The 26133-nt window shown below is 35.4% G+C and overlaps 2 protein-coding genes across 2 annotated transcripts in view; one reads left to right on the forward strand and one right to left on the reverse strand.

The window, feature by feature from the left end:
* LOC123560135 (uncharacterized) overlaps nucleotides 1-6142 on the forward strand; it is a 31985-nt gene extending 25843 nt beyond the window's left edge. Inside the window, exons 9-11 of the mRNA XM_053517015.1 lie at nucleotides 4178-4359; nucleotides 4527-4597; nucleotides 4931-6142. Coding sequence (XP_053372990.1) covers nucleotides 4178-4359; nucleotides 4527-4597; nucleotides 4931-4993 — 316 coding nt within the window. The 3' untranslated portion in view covers nucleotides 4994-6142. The remainder of the gene's footprint in view (nucleotides 1-4177; nucleotides 4360-4526; nucleotides 4598-4930) is intronic.
* The window catches only part of LOC123561186 (uncharacterized), a 62536-nt gene continuing 42490 nt past the window's right edge, over nucleotides 6088-26133 (reverse strand). The window contains exons 3-4 of the mRNA XM_045353426.2: nucleotides 8652-8908; nucleotides 6088-6111 (exon numbers count right to left, since the gene is read on the reverse strand). Coding sequence (XP_045209361.2) covers nucleotides 6088-6111; nucleotides 8652-8908 — 281 coding nt within the window. The remainder of the gene's footprint in view (nucleotides 6112-8651; nucleotides 8909-26133) is intronic.

Below are 26133 nucleotides of genomic sequence, written 5' to 3' on the forward strand. Positions count from 1 at the left end.
AAGTGTAGAGGAATCTATTTATATATTATACTGAATGATTTTATCATACTGTTTATCACCATAGGGTCAGGACAAAGTGTAGAAGAATTTATAAGTATACTGTATTGAATGATTGCTATGATACTGTTCAGCACCATAGGGTAAGGACAAAGTGTAGAGGATCTGTAGGTATTCTGTATTGAATGATTGTTATCATACTGTTCAGCACCATAGGGTAAGGACAAAGTGTAGAAGAATTTATACGTATTCTGTATTGAATGATTGTTATCATACTGTTCAGCATCATAGGGTCAGGACAAAGTGTAGAAGAATTTATAAGTATTCTGTATTGAATGATTGTTATCATACTGTTCAGCATCATAGGGTCAGGACAAAGTGTAGAAGAATTTATACGTATTCTGTATTGAATGATTGTTATCATACTGTTCAGCATCATAGGGTAAGGACAAAGTGTAGAAGAATTTATACGTATTCTGTATTGAATGATTGTTATCATACTGTTCAGCATCATAGGGTCAGGACAAAGTGTAGAAGAATTTATAAGTATTCTGTATTGAATGATTGCTATGATACTGTTCAGCATCATAGGGTCAGGACAAAGTGTAGAAGAATTTATAAGTATTCTGTATTGAATGATTGCTATGATACTGTTCAGCATCATAGGGTCAGGACAAAGTGTAGAAGAATCTATAGGTATTCTGTATTGAATGATTGTTATCATACTGTTCAGCATCATAGGGTCAGGACAAAGCGTAGAAGAATTTATAGGTATTCTGTATTGAATGATTGTTATCATACTGCTGACAGTGTTCTACCACCATAGGGTCAGGACAAAACGTAGAGGAATCTATAGGTATACTGTATAGAATGATTGTTATCATACTGTTGATAGTGTTCTATCACCATAGGGGCAGGACAAAACGTAGAGGAATCTATAGGTATTCTGTATTGAATGATTGTTATCATACTATTGATAGTGTTCTATCACCATAGGGTCAGGACAAAAACGTAGAGGAATCTAACGGCATACTGTATTGAATGATTATTATCATACTGTTGATAGTGTTCTATCACCATAGGGTCAGGACAAAACGTAGAGGAATCTATAGGTATTTTGTATTGAATGATTGTTATCATACTGTTGATAGTAATCTATCACCATAGGGTCAGGACAAAACGTAGAGGAATCTATAGGTATTCTGTATTGAATGATAGCGATCATACTGTTGATAGTGTTCTATCACCATAGGGTCAGGACAAAACGTAGAGCAATCTATAGGTATACTGTATTGAATGATTGTTATCATACTGTTGATAGTGTTCTATCACCATAGGGTCAGGACAAAACGTAGAGAAATCTATAGGTATACTGTATTGAATGATTGTTATCATACTGTTGATAGTGTTCTATCACCATAGGGTCAGGACAAATTGTTATCATACTGTTGATAGTGTTCTATCACCATAGGGTCAGGACAAAACGTAGAGGATTCTATAGATATACTGTATTGAATGATTGTTTTCATACTGTTGATAGTAATCTATCACCATAGGGTCAGGACAAAGCGTAGAGGCATCTATAGGTATTCTGTACTGAATTATAGCATACTGTTGATAGTGTTCTATCACTGTAGGATCATGACAAGGCGTAGAGGAATCTAATTGTATACTGTATTGAATGTTTGCCACCATATTATTGAGCAACATAGGATCATGAATCTATCGGTATATTGTATTGAGTGATTTCGATCAAGCATGTATTCTATAAGGATTGATTTTGTCAAATGCTATTCGCTAAACTAATATCCGTATGCCATTTTTGTTAGTTACCAAAATGGAAAGTATTTTCGGAGGAGGGATATAGCTTTTGCGTTGTCTGTCCAGCTATTCGTCCGTCCGTCGGTCCCTCCGAAATTGAAAAAGCTTATGATTCAAAAAGTGTTTTAGCTAGAATATTCTAGTGTTCGTTATTGCCCTTTGAATGTTTTACAATCCATAAATTCCAACTTAACAAAGAAAATCAATTCACCAGACGTGCAGGCTATCTTGGTCTGCACTGGTCACAAAGGCAAAATGGCTTGCCACCAGCAGGCTAAAGGTTACATTTGATTGATTCTCAAGGTATTGCATGTAAATGATTTTCAGTGTTCAAACCCCGTACGACCTTTACCTTTGACCTACTGACAAATGGATTTACGGACTAATAGACTGACAAACAGACAGAGAGATGGGCACAATGAAAACAATGTTTCTCCAAATAAAGGCATAGTGGGATTATCTGATTTAGGTATCAATGAAATTTTGAATACCTGTCCTGAAGCAATGAATTATCTGGAAGCATTGCCACTGTCTGGTGATGATCAGTGTATAGCACTGAGGAAGATGTTGTCTGCAGATCTTTTATATTGGACACAATTTAGTCCAGTATTCCTTCAAAAATGTGTGTTGGTGAAAGTACGTGCTGGGCAATAACTCATGCAAAATTGCCCTATGGTGATATATATTACTGTTACATTTCGTAAACATCTATGAATTGATTCAATGAGTTTGCTTGTTAGCCTATGTTTTCTGTTCAGCAGGTGAGTGCTATATGGTAGAGTTAGTAGATATAACTAAACTATAAACTTGAAACTATCAAAAGGAGAACACAGTTTGTCAATGATGATCATTTTGGGTGTTAGTAGATCACTTTTAGTAATTTAGGTAAGCTTGGCAGTGTCATGGTTACCATGACCATGGTCTTGAACAGAAACCGAGTACCATTTATTTTATGGTATAACGTGAAATATTGATGACCCTATGTATTGAAACCAGGTAGTATCGGTTATGCGTCCTGTATCCTTCAGGTCGCCATTAAACATGTTGAAGGCAGATAACCTCTGGTGTATTTGTTTGTCCAAAATGCATATCCGAAATTAGGTTGATTGCAGCAGGATTGAAAGTATGATGAGCTGTGTAAAGACATAGCCATATCTTAATCACTTGTTACATTATCGACCCTATATGCAGTCCATGAGGTATTAGGTGTGGTATTTCTAATCTGCCACAAAGACTTCCTTGTGGAGGAGTTTAACATAGTTTACACATTTCTGAATAGTTTGAACGTATAATACATAGAAGTATTATACAACTGATATTAGGATAGGGCGATTTGTGACGCGGGTCTGAAGTTAACATATAGAAATCAAGTTAAATTCTTTACTTACGTTGACTAACATATAATGTAATAACTTATTCTCAATAAAAAGGAAATACGAGAATAATATGTTGTCAAAAGATGGCTACGTTTAAAAGAAACTCCTGAAGTGCTATAATGCGATTTTGATGCATGTTCTAATCTCTGACTTGCCACGGTCTGGTCTGGTATTCATAAAGCTCCTGAGGGAAAATGTTCCCTAAGGGACTAACTAAGGGAAAAGTTCCAAAGCGTTTTGTGGACAATCGTCGTCTAACAATATGTCACATACAGTCTGTCATAATAATGAAGATTATCAATAAATCAGTGTACAATTTTCTTTTGTGCTATGTTGTTCAGGAAATTTTACAAAGTTGAGGATTTTCCTATGTTTTCTCCTTAGGAGCTTTATGAATACTGACCCTGGGTCTGACTTACCCTAGCCCGATGAACATCAGGGACTTCGGCTGATCAATAAATAAAAGTAAACGTCTCATGAGCGTCGAAATGTGGCACTTGGACCAGGATCATTTGTTTCTATTCAGTAATCTAAATGTCTGTCATTTACAGTTTCACTTTTGGGACCATTTAAGGCAAAATGGAAATATCTGTTTATTATAACAATTAAATTTTTGTTTAGTTTAAAGATGACTACTCATACCATAATAATAGAAATAACCAAAATTTTCACAGTCTTTTCTTCCAGTGCAATAAGATAAGAATATTGTATATTATGTCATCTTTTTGCAAGTGGAATAATTATCTGTCTGTCCTTGTCAAAACTTGGGCTCATAGGGCAAAGCTAAGCCAGGTCAGACCATGCCAGACAAGTAATTAGAACAGTGAGCTACTGTATATTTTACGATACACTTTTAGTTCTTTATTGTAACAAACTTTTATTTATATTTTCTCTTGTCCTGATTAGTTGATATCTGTTTAGACAGGAAAAATATATGTATTTCTTTTTTCTTGGAAAGATTGCACTCATTTTAATGATTGTAGAGATGACGATGAAAGTAGCAGCTCAGTTTATCAGGGAAGGATACCGGTGCGGTTATACACAGGTGCCAGAGGACATTTTTACGGTCCTCAAGATCTTCCTACGTTTCCGGACAAGAACGGATACAGAAGTGATTCGAGCGAACCTAACACATTCTCCGAACACACAATGTATTATGACAATGGTAATATATTAATTACTTGTCGGAGAATTTTTTTTAAATCATACTGTATTGTTTAATATTTCTTTGCTGCTTGGTAACTTCTTTTTTTTTCATAAGTAACAGACACTAAACGTACTGCATAAATATAGGGTTATATTAAATCTATTTTGTCTTCTTTGGTTTTGTAGCACCAAAAGCCGACCAAGAGAACCGCTTTACTTGGGACTTCTTGTTAGGTTTTACCCGGCCAGGAGAAAAGGTATGACGTATACAGAATTTGATGTTACTACATATGCATTATAAATATTGTCTTTTTTTAATTTCTATAATTTGTATTATGATATTACGATAAATGATACGCTTTACATTATATAGTGTGTGGTTTTCAAAGGTTAGAAAGAAACGAAGAAACACTGATTACTCGTTGAAAGCCACATTCTCGACTCTGCTATTTTCTTTCAATATTATCTTCTAATTAACGGCCCAGTTTTTGTAAGGGTCGATACGCTCCGAGTTTAAATGTTTAAATGATATTTAAATGTGCTGCGATCCTTAAATCATGTTTTGGTATTGACATTATTTTTGTTTTCAGTACCAGATAAGACGACCAATGTTTGGAAGAGAGCAAGAAGGCCAAAACAAACAACATCATTAGTGACCTTTAGTGGACTTTTCGGACTTTTGCGAATAATCAGATATTTCAGGCCAAGCCAGACAAACATTAGTTGCCATATTAATCTTAAATATATATTGTGAATGTGAAACTTTTATATATAATGTCGTTAATTCCTTCTTAGAACAACAACAGTCAATACTGACAACCTTTTAACCTACATTCAGTTATTGATAATTTATCTGTCATTTATAATTTAATTATAATTGCTGGATTGTGAAGTAAGCTTAAAGCTATTATGAGTCGCTCTCGAGACCATTTTCTAGGAAAAGCCAGTCCTAGTTGCTTAGGAGAAGTGGCCGTCCAGAACCTAGTGATGTTCTTTCTCTGGTTCCGACCGATAGCTTTTCGACTCGATCAACGTTTATCTTTTTGATACATTGATATGATATACTAACATGAATAAATGAGCCGTGCCATGTGAAAACCAACATAGTAGCTTTGCGACCAGCATGGGTCCAGACTTGCTTACGCATCCTCGCAGTCTGGTCAGGATCCATGCTATTCGCTAACAGTTTCTCTAATTCCAATTCCGCGGATGCGCAGTTTGGTCTGGATCCATGCTGGTCGCAAACGCATGATGTTGGTTTTCTCGCGGCATGGCTCAAATGTTTCTAAATATAAGTACTGTAAATGGTTGATATTTCACAGTTGCACGTACCGGTGATATAATATTCTTTAATTGTAGACTGTAATTAAATTAAAGCTCATTTATATATAATGATACTAGATCTACATTTTTATGAAATGCTACGCAAAACGTATATGTGTTCAGTTTTGAGGTGAGTTTGCGTAATGTTCTAATAGCTTTCATCAATTTTAATCAAACAACGTGGCCAAGTCGTTATGAAGACATGTACGAACTTCTCAAACGCGTTCATGTTGACATAAATATCATGACAGTGCTTTGTAAGTGATCAAATTATGACAATGCCAATAGGAAAAGTTTTATTAGAATATATTAAATATAAATAAATCTATAAGAAGATCCTTCGGAAGCATCTGGATTAATGTTAGTTTTATTTAAGAGGAGCACCCGGGAAAAATGTCCTTTTCGAGTGTTTTTTTGTTGTTGATTAAACAGGAAATATTCTTCTCATCTGTGTAGACAATTTTACAAAATTAAAACAGTAAAATGTACTTGTTTTGTATGATTGAAATATCAACAGAAATTGAAAAACGTACCTTAATTTAAATGGCAAGGTCCATCGTATCCTATTGGTCCGGGTCGCAGTGTGAGCTGATGGTTTAAGACTACAGTGCTGAACCTTGTAGTTATTTAATGTTTGCGACAAGGTTGAAACTGTTACAGAGGTTTGAGAGAAACAAGGTTAAGTTTCAGATAGTATAAGGGAGCGGTTAGAGGTTATAGACATTTCGAAACAAAAGTTTATGTTTGGAACTAGGCGGGTTGTGGAAAGTTTAGTTTCTAATTGCTCATAATTGCAGGGGTCACCGATCCATATACTCATGTTTGGTCGAGCTGTTCATTATAATTTGTTGAAACGGGTTTGGTCTGAAACGTAGTTGGTAAAAGCTCAAAGATATAAACAGGTTTGATAGCAGCTAGGGTTTTGTACTAATAGGACCACAGATTAAATTCTGGGCCTCCGTGGCTAAGTTCGCTGGCTTCAAATCCTCTTGCCCCTAACTGATGTGGGTTCGAGCCTAACTCGGGGCGTTTAATTCTCCATGTTAGGAAGCCATCCAACCGGCTTACGGACTGTCGATGGTTTTACCCAGGTACCCGCCCGTGATGAAATAATGGGCACCTGGGCTCTTCCTCCAGCGGCTAGAAAATCACCATAAGACTATAATTGTGTCGGTGCGACGTTAAACCCAACAAAAACAAAACAAACAAGAGATTGAATTGATTATCTGCATGAGTTTTAGCTACTTTATGTTTGAAACAGTCGTTTATAAACCCTTCGTCTAACTAATCAGAAGGAAGATAGCTTAAAACAAAATTTATATACAAGTTTCAACGCTCGGTACACGTCGGTATCAACTAATGGATTAAAAATATAAGATTCTTACACTGATTATAGGTAGACGGGAAGTAAATGTTTAGGCGATAGCGAGGCTCTGCCAAGCTAACGCATTTAGCAAGTTACCCGAAGGCCGAATATTTCCACCTGCATCCACAGCCAGTGGTCAAATCTTTTTCTTGCATATCATATTCAAGAAGATAATAAAAATTAAATAAAACGAATGACTTTCGTTTTAGCATTTTTACTTATAGCAGCGTTTGTAGCCAAAACAAAGCTCAGGAAATATACGTCCATAAACAGAAAAGACAATATGACGTTTCAAAGACAAATAACAGTGTTTAGTTCCAGTGTTGTTATATCACTTGCAGCGTAACGTTATGCATTTTTGATAAAGTAACGTTTCGTTTCAAATCGAGAAATATTCTACAAGGAACAAAGAGGAACATCAGAGTCTTTAATTTTCATTCCGTTGTATGTAATTAAATTTAAATTTCTACATAAATCTTCTACATGTATGTAGTTTGTTATACGTCATTTACTGCACGAGTAAGATGGAGTTTTCTAGCACCGGTGAAAACACTGGAAATCCTCGTGTGCTTTGCAAGAAAAGATTTTCCATATCAAGTTTTGCTTTTGTAAAAGCAGTAATAACATATCCGTGTTCAGAAGAAATGCTCAAAATTTTAATGTCTTTCATAACAGTACAAAACAAATCTGCGAGATATGACACACAGTTACACGTCATACACTGTTGAAGGCTTGCTTGGCATCCAGAAAACAGACGTTTACAATGGTCTATCTGAATAAATTGGTATACTTTAGAATTCTTGAGTAATTACACGATACTTACACGATTTCTTTTCTTTATGTATATATATTATATATTATACCAGATTTATATAGCGCCATTTTCATGATCAATTTCACGTTCAAAGGCGCTTTACATAGTTCAAATGCAGCCACACAGAGCGCATATGTAACGTAACATTAACGCCAAGTTTCATATCTTAAGGAATATACCCAAGTACTAGCATTCCAGTGAACAAATGTGATAGCAATTCTGACACTAATCTGCTTCCAAACAGAAAATTAGATCATAGCCATATTATTATAAACGCTATTTACATGATCTCAAAGCAATTTCGACTGACATCGGCAGTCGTATCTTGGGCGAGTCTTTCAATATTTCGTTTACGGTGTTACCATTTCCGTCATAAACCGTTGTTCAGTGGGAAGTTTGGGTTATTTAACCATACATAAAGGGCAACTTACAACACAGTATATAGGGTTACTCCGATATGATTGCATGTATTGCCTTAAAATGTACATAGTTTTTATGCTAATGAATTAAAATAGACAAAACAAAGTTGTTTAAAATGCATGCATGATTTCTAGTACATAATACTTAAGATGTTCGTGAGTTTTTAAAACACACTACTAAGGTAACTACAGCAAAACAACTAGCACCTGGAAATAACATGGCTGGATATTTTGCTGCGGACTCGGATTTAACCGTTGACTGTAAAAGGAAATAAGACTTCAAGTATTTTTCCATTTTCCCATACAAATCGTATATAATAAATAAACGCTTCTAAATGAAAGTATAACTCTAGCAGGCAGAAGTTAGAAATGTAAAAGTAAGATTGTACAAAAATGATTTTCATTTTTGATTCATACTGCACATTGTCATTCCTCACATGTCGCAGCATGACGTGATCCTTACGAGTATAATGTTTGGATATGTTAACAGAAGAGCTTAGTGTGCCTGGTGCTAAGTAACTGTAGCCTATTTTAATGCCGTCGTTGAATTCACAAAAAATGTCGATGACGATCTGGCTACTTTCATCGTAACTTTTGTACATGCCAGAAGTATTTTCACCCATGTCGGCAAGTCCCTTGCAGGTCACTGTAAACAAGCATTATTTAAAAATGAATAAACTGTTAAGAATTTCATCACAGAATAATAAGTCTTATATACGCCAATGATAACAGATGTGCAGTGAACATTTTAACTTTAACACTAACTTGAAACATGTTAAGGTAATGGACTGTAATGACAATCGGCAATTTTCGTTCGTTAACGTATCCTCCATATGCGATTTCGGCATCATTCGGCCATAATATAAGAAAAACTTTTTTCTCTGACACTGTGCCATTTTCATTTGAAATGTACAAGAAACCTAAATACATGAAAAAATACAAGGTTTTAGCTTGATATCAACAGTTTCTAAGGTTTTATGGCATTTTCATTACCATAGGACAAAGCGTAGGATTTTGTCAAAAATAGCTGTCGCGACATAATTTTGAAGCAGTTACCCTAAATACAGCCTTGTTGTGCCCTGTTTTGACATTTTCTACTATGATCTGCATACAAAGTACACATTTAAACTGTTAAATATGTTCACTTTACCTCTGATGGCCAGAAATTAGCAATCAGTAGGCTTTTGAAAAAAATACACTCAAAACAGTCAAAATGTGATATTTTTTGGTTTTATCCTCATTTTCAACAAAATTGCAATAAATTTGTCATTTTCTATCAAATTCTAATCAAAGTAGCCCATTTCCACCATCATCTGGCCAGATTTCAAGTTTTACCAATGTCATCCAAGTCAAATGGTTTATCGCGGCCAGAAATTTGTACAAACCGGACAGAAGTTGCGAAATTGTCATTTGTGCAGGAAAGAAGCGTTTACCATAATGTCCAGTACAGGGCAGGTATAGTGACCATGCACGGACACAGCCAATGTTCTTAGAGGGGGTCCGATACCCTGCCCCTCCCACCCCCACCCCCACACACACACCCTGGAAATTTTGAAATTTAGCACTTCATTTTTTGCATTCTGGAACAGTTTTATGGACTAACCTGTTAAATTTGGGAAAATGATAAAATCAAGCTTTCTTGAAGGTTAAATTCTTAGTTTCTTTTAGATAAATAATATGAATTATGTCGGGGTCGTATGTAGCAGCAGCCGCATATACTTTACATGCAGTCCTAATGTTGCCTTTTTCGAAAAACATTTTCTTTCCTTCTTGTCTTCTTTCCTTTTTTAAAGATTTTTCAGAGGGGGTCCAGACCCCCGGTCCCCACCCCCCCCCCTGGATCCGCGCATGGTGACATATCATGCTTTCTGTTTATGCAGGTAAACTTGTGTTTGGTTAAATTGTCTGAACAGTGTACAAACTCATTACTGTTTTTTTTCAGGCAAGGGTGGGAAAAAAGTGGTAGACAATGAAAGCAGTAACATTTTTATTAAAAAAAATAAACAATGAGACAAACATTTCCAGCATCTTTGGACGGTTCAAAAATCCCATGTTAAACATACGATAAAGCCCGAAACGCGTGAAAATGTTCCGAATGTAAATCGGGTGAAGTAAGCGCTCTATAGGCTGAACACCACTAAATCCAGCTGTTCTTTATTTCATATAAAATCCACTCATTTCATAACGGTGTTTCGACATTTTCTAGCATATCAGATTTTCAGAGACTTATATTCCCATAAAGAACTAGATCGCTACTTTAGAAAAACAAAAAGAAAAGGGGGTGTTAACTTTTATATAAGAAAACTACAGTTCGTTAAATACAACCCGCTGAATTTACTACTTTTCGCTTCTTTCAATTTCTCTTTTCGTGACATTAAATTCTTACGCCGCCATTTTTATCTAGCATGCGATAGGAACATGCCGATTTCATTAGAATGCAAAGTGATACATACTGAAACGCGGTAGGGTAAAAGTAAGCACGTTGCTGCCGAGAAAATGCACTAGGAAAGGAAAAAAGATTAGTACTATTTATATTTGGACTACTTGTGACTAGACCTGCGGAGGCTTACATTCTATTTGGTAGTGATCAGCCTATAAGAGAAAATTTTTGTTTGATTTTTCCATGAATTTGCATTCATTCTCAAGGTACACCTATTTCACAATGATTCTGCTTTGTTTTGGTGCAAAATATTGAGAAAATATAGAGAAATGACAATTCATTACAGGTCACCCCCATCCCCAAAAATATGCAAAATTTAGCCCTGTGCAAGCAATATTTCAATTAATTTTACCTTATTCGTGGAATTTACATTTAACATCCATTTAATCGTTACGATGTTTGTAATTTTCATTCAGAAACATGTTAATTTCAATATTATTTAGACAACTGAAGTGCTAAAATGCGAGAAAAGACATTTACTAGGTCCTAAAACGAACCAAAATAGTGCCACCTGGTCGAAAATTTGATCTAAATTCCAAAAACACAAGAAATTTAAGCGTTTTCAGCCATTTGTTACCGTTTTACACCATAAAGAATAGATTAATGGCATTTCCATTCATTTTCGAGGGGTTTCAGAAAATAACATGGATTGCCCCTTATAGGCTGAACACCACTAAATCCAGCTGTTCTTTATTTCATATAAAATCCACTCATTTCATAACGGTGTTTCGACATTTTCTAGCATATCAGATTTTCAGAGACTTATATTCCCATAAAGAACTAGATCGCTACTTTAGAAAAACAAAAAGAAAAGGGGGTGTTAACTTTTATATAAGAAAACTACAGTTCGTTAAATACAACCCGCTGAATTTACTACTTTTCGCTTCTTTCAATTTCTCTTTTCGTGACATTAAATTCTTACGCCGCCATTTTTATCTAGCATGCGATAGGAACATGCCGATTTCATTAGAATGCAAAGTGATACATACTGAAACGCGGTAGGGTAAAAGTAAGCACGTTGCTGCCGAGAAAATGCACTAGGAAAGGAAAAAAGATTAGTACTATTTATATTTGGACTACTTGTGACTAGACCTGCGGAGGCTTACATTCTATTTGGTAGTGATCAGCCTATAAGAGAAAATTTTTGTTTGATTTTTCCATGAATTTGCATTCATTCTCAAGGTACACCTATTTCACAATGATTCTGCTTTGTTTTGGTGCAAAATATTGAGAAAATATAGAGAAATGACAATTCATTACAGGTCACCCCCATCCCCAAAAATATGCAAAATTTAGCCCTGTGCAAGCAATATTTCAATTAATTTTACCTTATTCGTGGAATTTACATTTAACATCCATTTAATCGTTACGATGTTTGTAATTTTCATTCAGAAACATGTTAATTTCAATATTATTTAGACAACTGAAGTGCTAAAATGCGAGAAAAGACATTTACTAGGTCCTAAAACGAACCAAAATAGTGCCACCTGGTCGAAAATTTGATCTAAATTCCAAAAACACAAGAAATTTAAGCGTTTTCAGCCATTTGTTACCGTTTTACACCATAAAGAATAGATTAATGGCATTTCCATTCATTTTCGAGGGGTTTCAGAAAATAACATGGATTGCCCCTTATAGGCTGAACACCACTAAATCCAGCTGTTCTTTATTTCATATAAAATCCACTCATTTCATAACGGTGTTTCGACATTTTCTAGCATATCAGATTTTCAGAGACTTATATTCCCATAAAGAACTAGATCGCTACTTTAGAAAAACAAAAAGAAAAGGGGGTGTTAACTTTTATATAAGAAAACTACAGTTCGTTAAATACAACCCGCTGAATTTACTACTTTTCGCTTCTTTCAATTTCTCTTTTCGTGACATTAAATTCTTACGCCGCCATTTTTATCTAGCATGCGATAGGAACATGCCGATTTCATTAGAATGCAAAGTGATACATACTGAAACGCGGTAGGGTAAAAGTAAGCACGTTGCTGCCGAGAAAATGCACTAGGAAAGGAAAAAAGATTAGTACTATTTATATTTGGACTACTTGTGACTAGACCTGCGGAGGCTTACATTCTATTTGGTAGTGATCAGCCTATATGCGTCTAGATTGATTAAACTGGGCGAGTCTACTTACTTATTACTTGAGGATGAATAAAAAACGTGTTTTTAAATGTTGCTCTTAAACAAGGGTGGCGGTTAAACTACTAAAAGTACAACAACAGTTAATTCACAACAAATCGTACGGTATGTTTTATAATCAGTAGAAGCTAGTCGTATTTACGCTTATGAGACCTGTTTCACCCACAAGTAAAGAATTGACAGGTCCATCATGAAATATTTTCCCCAGCGTGCAAATACTTGTCCTATTCAATATGATCATCGGCCGCGATCAATTATAGGTTATAACACACTAAATAGTTATTGTTCTTTATTCTATATAAAATTGACCTATTTCCAATGGCCGCATCACACATCAGGACCCATTTTAAATGTCTGTAACCTACATTTTCTTGAAGAGTTTTGTCAATGCTAAATAAAAATCAAAAGAAAAGTGGGGGTCATGTTTGATGCAAGAAAAATAATTTCAGTCAAACACACAAACTGCAAAATCAGCTAAAAATGAGACCCCAAATAACACTGGTGGTGTATGATCTAAGTTTCCATGAAAAATTTTGTCATGTTGATATTTCATTATGAAAATGATACCTACATGTCAAGCATAGGTCTGTCATGTGATTTTAGCAAAACAATTGCAAAGAAAATAAGGAAAATAGCTCTACAGAGCAAAAAAACTGAGAACTATTTGTATCCGCCATTATGCGACTACCATTTTTTTCGCGCCATTTTTCTATTTAGTGTCTGTATGCCATAAACCTATTTTTCATAACAGCCGGATAATAATGTCGAAATTGTATACCACGATTACGTAAACGATCGGAAATTACCCATTTTCATTCAGTACAGTTCCATTACCTTTATCTTAAAACATTTTTGTGTAAGGATATGGTGACTGATAAATAAAAAAATCTGAAAGAAGATACAACCTTTCATATTTGCGTTTTGATAGTTAAGTACGAAAGCCTATCATTTATGAAAAAAGGTTTATGCAAGTACTTGTTACGGTGGCCGATTTCTCCACGACCCCGCCGAGCAAAAACATGAGAATTAATAAGTTCAAATGGCGGGGGCACGGTGCGAAAACTCGCTTTTAGCAGGGGTGTGGAACGAAAACACGATCATTAGCGGGGTCGAGGATCGAAGTCGACAAAGTAACTCTAATGGCGAGGCGTATTTTAGCCCCGCGCCACCGCCAAATTAGTTACTAAATCTCGACTTTTCGCCCTAAGCGAGTTTTCGCCCCGCGCCCCCACCATTGTAATGCTTAATTTCGCCTTTTCGCCCCGCGACCTCGCCGTTTTATTTCTCTAATTTTGACTTTTTGCATTTTCGTGTTACGTATTGCAATTATCTTTATGGCTTATTTGTGTCATATCGTCTTTTCGACCCGCGACCACGCAGAGCGAAAATGCGATGATAAAGATGGCTAAAATAGCGGGGGTGCGGGGCGAAAACTCGCCATTTAGCTGGTGCACGGAGCGAAAACACGATAATTAACGGGCTCGCAGGGCAAAAAGTCGAGATTTAGTAGCTGGAATGTCGGGGGCGCGGTGCGAAAACTCGAAGATTAAGCAGCGCTAATTATCGTGTTTTCGTCCCTCGCCCCCGACATACCAGTTACTAAATCGCACAACGCGACCCTGCAGAATAACGAGTTTTCGCCCCGCGTCCCCGACATTTTAACATGTTAATTCTCGTGTTTTCGCTCGGCAGGTTCGCGGGGCGAAAAGGCGAAATGGCAGATATCAGCTACCATAACTTTTGGTTTTGTCGCGTGGAAATGCACATTTGAAACAATCTGAGATAAATTTTGGTGCAAAGACAGACTAATTTTACATTTTCGTATTATTTATGTCGGACAGTTTTACTTAATTGTTTGACGCGAACCAATGAGATATTTGCTATTCTGGCCTGAAATTACTCTCGACTCATGTATGAAATTACTTTCGATTTGGTATGAATGTTCAAGCTAAATATGCACCAGACTGGCAAACAGTCTCAAACAATTTTAAATTGATATGACTTATTAATAAAACCCGCGATTTACTTTTGAATTGCGTCATGAGACTGTTTTATGAATAATTTGACTTTATTTGAAAACACAAAGACAATGGTTTTTATTGAAATTTAGATTCAAAAGATACAACTCTGCATACAAATCAGTCCAAAAGTAACATTTTGTCTCATATTACCTGCAGTAAAGTTACTTTGCTAAAATCTGTATAATCATTATATTTATCATTTTGTAAACAAAATATCAAATAAATAAAGTGAGATAAATTTTATTAAAAATAAGACTGTCCGAACAATAACGTCATAAAAAAGTTTGAAATGGCTTTCAGTGTTTGCTGATTTGACTGCTCCATACGCCCCCCCCCCCCCCCCCCCCCAAAAAAAAAAAAATAATTGTAGTTTAGTGTTTCTTTAAGAAATAAAGTATCTTGAGCTTCTTCTAACTTTTGCAAAGTTCGGCCATATTTAAGCATTTACAAGCCAAGTAAAGATTCCATAAAATGTTGTCTGTCTACATGTGCGTGGCCTATCCTACCCACAGTCCCTTTTTACCTGGTGGGTCATTAAAGTAAAAACTGAAAATAATTGAATGAACAATTCACATGATTCACATTTCATTAAAATGTATTATAAATAGTTGTATAAGTAGATTAAAACCGTCAGTAAGGTTTCAGATAAAAGCAAATAATCACGGTATTAATTTTATTAGGTGATGTATATACACGTGAATGATAATGCAAAACGTTACCCTGATATTACATCAATATTTAATGATGTAATAACAGTCAGTTAAATGCTTTGTCATTGCAATTCAAAACATCTATAAGGGGTAAATTATGAGGAATGACATGTGACACCGGAAACTGAACATTTTGTTTTTGTTTCATCGTCACGCTATGTTCAAATAATAAATATTCATAACTAATATTGAATTAAACAAAATGTCGGATATCATGTGTTATGTTGTGAAAGCTTAACCAAGTAGCCAATATTTTATTCATGTAGTGTTTGAATCTAACTGCCAAACGTGGGCGCAACTGGATTGTAAATCATGAACAGTTACACGGTTGTTAATATAAACATGCAATAAACAACTGATGTCTTTTCACTCTGTAACTCTAACTGCATAATGCAAACTCAATTTGCAAATTGTGCGAGACAAATTTATGTCAGACAGGTAAATGTTCAATCCACTATATATCGCAAGAATTTAAATACCTGCATTTTACTAATAACATATCTAAGACAAGGCCACCACCTGAAAGTGCCTCGCCGATAGAAGCTTTGACTCATAGAATTGGTGCGTAGTGAGCTTTAAAACCATCTTCCAAAGTTTCAAAGCTATATTGTGTAACTGTAAAATGTCAACTTACAAGGAACACATTCAAGCTGATTTTTCCAACCACCAGGTTCACAGACAGCTACCGCGGAGAATAAACTTCCCGTTGACGGTATGAAGCCCTCTTTACAACTGAAATATTTCTCACTTTTGATTGACGCCATATTACCCAATATGTCGACTCCGTCAGATTCGTTTGGAGGTTTACATCCTGAAGTAGGCGAAAAAAACCCAACTCTAAAATAAACTTTATATGTAAGCATCGTAATGGATTACATATGGAAGGCAACATTTCTCTCTAAGTGCATAATGAGTAGACTGAAAATCTAAACCGCATCTAAATTTTTTTATATACAGGCAACTTTACAAACAAAAAATGTCGGGGTCTGTTTTTCAGTGTCAAGTATATTTAATCATATCAAAATCATACAAGTATCTGTCTTACCTTTAATTCTGCACTTCTGTTTTTCGGTGTCACAAACTTCGGCCGTGTTGCAAGTACTGTACCCACAGTGTACATAGTCCTAAAAAAAACCGACATGCAATCATTACCGATTGTCGGATCGTTTTATTTTATTGCAATAAAAGGAAACTTGGGCCAATGTTAAATTGATCACCAGACCCGTCTCGCTCCATCTACATTTTTGTTTAAATTTAAGAAATGACAAGTTATATATGTATAGCCCAATAATTAATAATTCCAGCGTTTTGTTTGGTCATACATAGGTTAACCTGCAACCACTATATATATTTTAGCTGAACAATGATGAAAATAAATATCTCATAGTACATTATTTGTGAACGTACAAACAACATTATCAATAGAGCTTCTATCATTCAGACATATATTTTCTGTCAAACGATTGAAACTCGGCAATTTACCAATTAAACCAGCTCTAAAATCATTTTTAACGTATCAGACCATTTATAGGGTCAAGGTCACTCGAAGTGAGGAAACATGGAAAATGTGCTCTGTCATATTTTGGACTAAAATGTTAAAATATGTGATGTTTCGCCTGGAATTTAGGATTAACTTGTTCATAAACTTATGTGCTAATGGTTATCCAAGGAACTACTCCAATTTCCGACCCAGGGAGTAAGAAAAAGAAAAAGAAAAAACGCAAAGCCAAATCGCCATTACAAACCGAATTCACGAGAAATCCGTGCAATGATGGACTTAGTGGTGGTTTGGATTTAGGACAATCAAAACGGTCAAAAATAAAAAGTGGATCTACAGGATATAATGGGTTAGAACATAGTAAGGACATAAAAACCTAAGTGACGCTAATTTTGTATATCCTCCTTCGTATCTCAGTATGGCATTTCCGCAATTTACCCAGACGCCAGCATTTGGTATGATTGGTCAACCCGGATATGTCCAAGGCTCCCCACCCCCACCACCAGGATCACCGTTTGGAATGGGTCTTCCGTCTCAGCCCCAATCTGACTAAAGTATTTGATCTTCTAAACGAAGATCTGAGAACGACCCACTCACATTCGTCTTCTGTATATTTTGGATTTCCATTATTGCTATTTTTATGTTATCCAATCAGATGACTTGTTCGATTGCCAAAGAGTAAGAAAAATATGCAATTATTCCAGGACTCGAACCCGGGACCCCTCGCTTACAAAGCAAGTGGCCTACCGACTGAGCTAACCGGCTATCTGATACATCACGACATAAGAATTGTAAATATCAAAAGTCAATGCTACAGGTAGATTTGCAAGATGTTGTAAGCTAGGCTCTGATTGGCTAGTGAAAGGGCCGTCAGAACGAGGCAATGAATAGGTCGTTTTCAGATCCTATGCGTAGCGTAATAGGAGATGTACTTTAGTCAGATTGGTCTCAGCCCCCTCCGTGGGCTAGTGAATTACTTGAGGATATGAAACATATAAAAGAAAAATTAAAAATAGCTGACAAAATAGATAAAACTGTTAACGTCATAAATTCCAAAGTTTCAGATTTGGAAACGAATATGAAAAAACTGGAGCTGCGTGTTGAAGAAACTGAAAAATCATGTGAGTTCAGGTCAGCGGAAATAGACAAAAATCGGTATGAATTAAAAACAGCCAAAGACGCAATTAAAACTCTGAAAAAATCGTGTGATAAATTAGAAAAACAAGGGAAAGAACTCAATGAACAAAAAGAGTTCATGAACTAGAAGTAATTAGATTTGGAATTTAGGGATATGAGAGAGAACCTTATGTTTTATGGAATTCCGGAAGCGGCCATGGGAGAAACGGAAAACTGCGAAACTTTGACTGAAAACGTAATTAGTACGTATCTGGGCATTTCCGACGATATACTTTTCGACCGGGCGCATAGGGTTGGAAACAAATCACACAAAGCACGTCCAACAGTAGTGAAGTTTCACTACTTCCGTGACAGGGAAAGGATACGACTGGCATCATTCGATAAAAGTAATGAGCTGAAGACAGCAGGCTATGGGATCGAAGCCCAAATCCCGAAGGGGATATGAGACGCAAGAAAACCGCTATATGGAGCTATGAGGGACGCCAAGGACGCCAAAAAAAACGGTGAAATTTGTTGGAACAAAATTGTATATTGATGGGAAGGAATATCACCCACCAACTGGGGAATCAAAGTAGGGAAGTCACGAAGAACATACATTTAAGGTTGCATTTTGGAATATTAACGGACTTAAACGGAAATTGGTAGATGGTGATTTTACAGAATACTTACAACAGCACGATTTATTCTTTTTCAATGAAACCTGGATTTCATCAAAAGAAACTTTTGATTTAGATGTACATGGTTATCTGTCTGATCATATTTACGGAACTAAGTTTAAGGAAAATAGTAGAGGACGATTTAGTGGTGGAATATCTGTGTACTTTAAGTCAAAATGGAAAAACTATATTACTGTTATAGATAAACATCATGCTGGTATTATTTGGTTAAAACTGTCGGCGGAGTTATTTGAATTAATTCTGATGTTTACATATGTCATGTTTATATTCCTCCGCACGACTCGCGTATTTTACAAAGAAATGATTTTGATTTTTATGATCACAGAGAAAGAGACATTTTGAAATATGAAACTTTAGGAAAAGTATTCCTTTTTGGCGATCTTAACAGTAGAACGTACAACGATTTAGATTATTTAATTTTTGACAAGTATTTAGATCAAAATCAATTACTCATAGATAGTATTTTAATACCACCGCGTGTAAACAAAAATCAGGTGTTAGATTATAGGGGGCGGCGCTTATTGGATACCTGTCGAACATTAAACTTCTTAATAGCCAATGGCAGATTAGGAAATGATAATTCAGTAGGCGAGTTCACTTTTTGTTCCGGTAGGGGGGTTAGTGTAGTAGATTATTTACTACTGAAACATTCAGATTTAAATAAGGTTCTTAACTTTACCATACATGACTTTAATGAATTTTCGGATCATGCGTGCATTTCATTTGAATTATTGTTACGTATCTCCAGAAATAATACAGATAATGAAAATTACACAGGTTCATATAACTCTGATTCCCCTTCAAGTAAAATTGTATGGGACAGCGATAAGGTACCCTTGTACCGAAACAAGCTAATGAATAATCATAACATATTAAGTCAGCTGACCAATAATGCGCGGCATGAGCCGGTTGACGAAGTACAAATGTAGTTCAAGATTTTACACAATTTATTTTCACAAATGCGCATGCAATTTTCGGAACATCCGAACGTAGTAATAGAAATAATAAAAGTAAACAAACCAGTAAGCCGTGGTTTGATGACAGCTGCTATAATGCAAAAAGATCGTTTAAAATGCATCGAAACCGGTATAATAGGGATAAAAATGATGAAGATGGTTCAAATTTTGAAAGAGCACGGACGCATTATAATAAAATAAAACAGAAGTCCAGACATGCTTACCGGGTAAAGGAAGGATTAAGAATAAACAATTTAGCATCCTCACAACCCCGGAAATTTTGGGAAAATATTAAAAAGACATACAAAAAGAAAACAAATTTTGCAGATTCATTGACAGTTGAAGAACTGTTTACCCATTTCAAGGATATGTTCGGCGGTACACCCTTGAATGATAATGACCAAGAAATTGGGGAAGATTCTGACTTAAATAATGAGGAATTGGACATTGAAATTTCCGAAAGCGAAATTCGGAAGGCTGTCTTTTCGCAGAATAATAAAAGCCCAGGCGTCGATAACATTCCAGCAGAAATCTTTAAGTGCGCTTTTGATATATTATCGCCATAACTTGTTTAACAGAATATTTATTAGCAACGAATACCCAGTCTCGTGGGGTCAATGTCTTATTGCACCAATATACAAGAAAGGGGATCCAATTTTTTTTTTTTTTTGGTTGGGTTTAACGTCGCATCGACACATTTTAGGTCATATGGCGACTTTCCAGCTATGATGGTGGAGGAAGACCCCAGATGCCCCTCCGTGCATTATTTCATCACGAGCGGGCACCTGGGTAGAACCACCGACCTTCCGTACCCCAGCTGGGTGGCTTCCTCACATGAAGAATTCAACACTCCGAGTGAGGCTCGAACCCACATCGATGAGGGGCAAGTGATTTGAAGTCAGCGACCTTAACCACTCGGCCACGGAGGCCCCGGATCCAAATTTGGCAAGTAGTTACCGAGGTGTAACTTTGATAAATATACTAGCTAAAATATATTCACAAATATTATTAAATAGGTCGGACAAATGGTCAAAAATGCACGACAAACTTTCAAAAAACCGGTTTCCAGAAAGGTAAATGTATAAGTGATTGTATTTTTATTCTTCAAGCAATTATTTCCAAAACACTATGTGAATCAAAGGGTATACTGTGCATTCATTGATTACCAACAGTGCTTTGATTCCATTGATAGACACCATTTATGGCATAAATTAATAAGAGAAAATGTCAGTGGAAAATTTGTAAAAGCACTGCGTGCTATGTATAATACAGTTAAATCATGTGTAAGGTATAAATCAAACGTCTCGAACTTTTTCAATTCTGAAATTGGATTGAAGCAGGGAGACCCGAGTTCTCCTTTATTGTTCATGTTTTTCGCGAATGATATCATTCAAAATATCAATTCGGATTTCGATGATATTATATCCATTGATGACTTGAAACTTTTCCTCATATTGTATGCAGATGATATGGTCTTATTTGCACGTTCGCCTGAATCTCTACAGTCAATGCTTAAAGACGTAGAGACTTATTGTGAAATCTGGGATTTAAAAATTAATGTAAATAAAATCAAGGTTATGATTTTTGAAAATGGTCTACCCACATCAATTGACATGTACATTTATGGTACAAAACTAGAGAACGTAAGCTCGTTTAAATACTTGGGTAACAGTTTATATAAAAACGGAAACTGGCTACCCACACAAAACCAAATAGCTCAACATGCCTCTTTTTCATTGCACAATCTGTTTTCTATATTTCAACAGATTGAATTACCATTATCTAGAAAAATCCAGTTATTTGATATATTAGTCGGTTCCGTCCTAAACTTTTGCTCAGAAATCTGGGAAGTGCATACCGCAACGGACATTGAAATGATTCATGTGAAATTCCAACGACGTATATTAGGCGTTAGGCAATCAACAAATTTATCCGCCCTGTATGGGGAATTGGGTAGAGTACCGCTACATTTATTCCGTAAAATAAATATCCTGAAATATTGGAGAAAAATTGTTGTCACAAGATAATTCTTCTCTGACGTTTAAAGTTTACACTCTTTTGAGAAATGATGCCGAAAATAATTTAACATACGGGGGAAAAATTGGGCATTCCATGTTAAAAATATGCTGGCAGAACACGGCTTTGCGTACGTATGGAGGAATCAATTGATTCATACAAATACTTTGATGCTGATCAAACAAAGGATATTTGATAATTATTATCAGTCGTGGTACCCTGACATAAATAATTCACCGCGTTTACATTCATATTGTCTTTTCAAGCATACATTTGAGCGCGAGAAATATCTAGAAAGCATACATAACCGGAAATATTTATTAGCTCTCTCTAGATTTCGGGTATCTGCCCATCAGTTATTTATCGAAACAGGAAGATACAACAATATACCTCGGGAACAACGGCTCTGCAAATCATGTACTATGAATAAAATCGAATCGGAATTTCATTTTCTGCTAGTTTGCCCCAAATATAGAGATTTAAGGAAAAGGTACTCTAAGCCATATTTTTGTCATTGGCCGAATCTGAATAAGTTTGTGCTACTCATGAATTCTTCTTCAAAATTAGTAATAAATAACTTGTCAAAATTTATCTATTTCGTAAATAGAATTAGGGTTACAGAATAAGAATAAGCCACAGAATGTATTTTCTCTGCTTGTTAACTTGTATGTTATATTTAGAATCTGTCAAAATATTTATATATATTTGCAACCGTTTTTACTGAACTTGTAATGACCCTTCAGAAAATGGTTCTTATGACTTCATGTATTTCCATGATTTCTCTCTTTTCTCTCTGTTACTATAAACATTGTAATAATGTTTTACGTAATATTTTTTTGGTATGGTATGGTAAGTTTACAGGCGTCATTTATGAAAATTATCACTTTGAATTAATTGATATGACACGTTCCATGATAAACAAGAGACTATCCCCTTTATAAATTGTTTGACATCCCGTGTTTAATGGAACCAGGCCAAAAAGAAAATGTCATTGTACATGTTATACCCTGTCCATATGTATACTTCGAGAAATGTCGTATTTCTCACATAAAACGCGCATGTCTGCAAATGGGTACTATACATATTGAACAATCGGTAATTTATCCACCAGTCGCATTTTCTCAATGTTTCCTATCGCAGAGAAACTCCGTTGATTTAAAGGGATTTTTTCAACATAATCAGAAAGATTTGAATAAATTTCACTTATCCATTTCCTGTCAAGACGGCAACAGATAGTCTGACTGTCTAAAGTTAAAGTCTTTTCAACTATAGTCCACGGCCATTTGTAATCCCGCTCGAAAGTAGTTGAGAAATACAGCCACATATACCAAATTATTCCTTGGTCTAAGACAAAAACAATATGTATGTATCTCTTCTGGGGACCGCGACTGGATCCGGAAATGACGTCATCAATATGGCGGGCGATTACGAAAATAATACTGCTGAATAATTTCTGAAAAATTCAGTAAAATTGCTTATAATATCGAATATCATGTCATTAAACAAGCCAATGGGACATTTCAAATATCTATATTTACACTTTCTCAGGAAATAATATATTCAATTTATTTTAACTGTTTAATTTGTACCCCACCCACTTAATTTACAATGCATTTTTACACGTCACTTCTACCTCTTGATATTAACGATCTTCGACTATTCTTATGGTGTTGAATTTGAAATAAGTTAATTTCCGAAAGTTACAAGAAATATAACATACAATAAGGGAATATATGTTACCAATATCTGCTTTTAATAAGTACCTAGAAGGAAAGGAATTTGAAATGCAGTACAAATCAATGTCAGCACAAATAGTTGTCTATGCTCTTATTATAAAATTATATGCAAATTACATGCATTGTTTGCAAGTTCATTTTGATTAGATTTAAGCATGATCAAGACGATTATGCCAGTAGAAGTTTAACATATTTTTTTTGTAATTAATGCAAGTGTTAAATTCATGATAGTCTTCTTAATTACTCTGAATTACTGGTTAATTATATTCAATAAGACTTGACATCAACACTGAAAATGTTCTACTTAATCCGTCTTCATCCCCGCGATAACAAAGCTATCTATAAACAGTATTATTCATTACCCCTGCATTTAAAACGTTTTGAGTTTAATATGGACTTTCCACAATTACGTTCAGCTAATTGCAGAAGGAAGGGCATCAGGGGCATGGGGTAGTCATTTCATTGTCTTATTTTTCATCATTCCTTCTCTGCAACTGAAAGTATTTCTCAAAAGATCCGATATGTGTTACATTCTGCAACGCCTCTTTAAACCGTAACACTGCAGCAATGCATGTATAGTTTAGAACATGATAAATATATGAACAAAGTAAAGCACGTAGACAGAAAGCTCAAAACGTAAAATAAAGGAAAAGAACGCAGTGCGGCAACGCCTTTGAACGGTCAGTTGTAAAACAACGCTGGTGTGCTTAAAACAGTATTTTGGCAACAATGCTCACACTCTATATCCCCACCATATTTCAATGTGATAGAACAGTTTACATAAAATTAAGCCATCGACAGCTGAATGTCTTATTCACGAAAGGGAAACTAAATGCACGTTATGTGAAAAACAAAAATGACTGGGTAAATATTTATATGAAAAACCTCTGATCCTTTAGTTTTATGGAGTTCATTTAATATTATCACAATAGAATTCCGCTTAAGCTGGTGCTAAAGGGCGTGAGTGTATTTCACCTTTCTAAACCTCTCATGAACAAACTTAGTCAAACCGAGTCTTCTATTATTTTGATTAGTTGAGTTCTATACTTTCAAGGGATCTTCTTGAAGCCTTTAACAAACCATTTGCACATGTTCTCCATGCCGTTGCAGAAAGCAGAACAACAACAGCAACTTATTAAGGATCCGACGAATCAGGAAAGCAAAAACATATCAAAGCAGCTCAGTATTAGTGGGCTTTAAGAACTATCATGACGTCGTCCACCTCTTTCGTTAGACACGATCAAATAGGAAAATCTAGCATCCAGCTGACAAAGGACTTAACACCAAATATGCAATATATCTCGAAATAAGTGGGTCAAAACCGCATATGATAAAACATTTCATCATTTTACCAAATACATTTGAGAAAATTTCCATTGAATTTGATATATAACTATTGTTTTGATACACTTAGTAACAGAAGTGTTTTAAATTGCTATTAAACGTAAAAAACACACACTGAATTACGATACTAGTAGAATATTCTCGCAGTTGATAATAGCGGTATTCCTGCAAAATATTGATTGCGTTCATTGAATTCTTGAAAGTTGCACTTGCAAAGATATGACGATTACATAAAGGTATAGGAAAAGGTATTTATTAAACGTCGCATATAACCGACAGACAACATGACCTACAGCTCCTGTGAGACAAACCACACATCTAGTAACAGATACCTACCTGGTCCGATATATTTCAAAAGATTGTATAGGGAAAATCCCCCACCCAATCAAAAACAGAATAAAGCTTGGAAAATTTAAGTGTACTTAAACAATTTTAAATATGGAGAACAGGTATTTCAGAGCTTTGGGTCTACGGATCGGGGGGGGTGGGCGGTTGGGTTTTTTTTTTTCGGGGGGGGGGCGTATTTTCTCCTGACTTTTTGGATAAAACGACATTGTGTCGGGAAATCATTATTTTCCTCCCCCTTGTTTCATGTGGGGAAGTTGGCAGTTATTTGGCGGAGAAAGGTTTTTTACGGGGTACGAATCCAGGAAAACTGGGTTGGGTTTTAACTCCCCGCCTTTTCATGCTAAAATATTTCGAAAAAGGCCCTTTAAAACCCCAAAAACAAAAAAACAAAAAAAAATGATATCAAACCCCAAAGCGGGGCGTTTTTGGTAGTTTTACTTTTAAATTTTAAATTTTTCCCTCCCTGGCAAAAAAAATTTGTCAAACTTTTTCGACCCAAAAACTGATTGCCCGTATTTGAAAAAAAACTTCAAAAATTCGGGGTTTATAAAAAAATTTCTTTTAAATTTAAAGCATTCCCTTTGTCTTCATTAAAATTATTAGGAAAATTTTGTATAAAAAAAGTAAAAAAATCTTTGTGAAAAAACCCTAACAGCACACCTTGTAATTGGGGATTTTAAATTTTTTCTGGGAAATTTTTTTGGTTTTTGGGCCAATTTTTTGTCCCAAATCTTTTCACGCGGGTTAAAATATCTTTTCGAATGAAAGTTATCCCGACTAAAAAAAAATTAAAATTGGTACATTTTAAAAAGGGGGTTTAAAATTTTCTTTTTAAAA

This window comes from Mercenaria mercenaria, chromosome 10, assembly GCF_021730395.1.
Source record: "Mercenaria mercenaria strain notata chromosome 10, MADL_Memer_1, whole genome shotgun sequence".
In the NCBI taxonomy this organism is placed as follows: domain Eukaryota; kingdom Metazoa; phylum Mollusca; class Bivalvia; order Venerida; family Veneridae; genus Mercenaria; species Mercenaria mercenaria.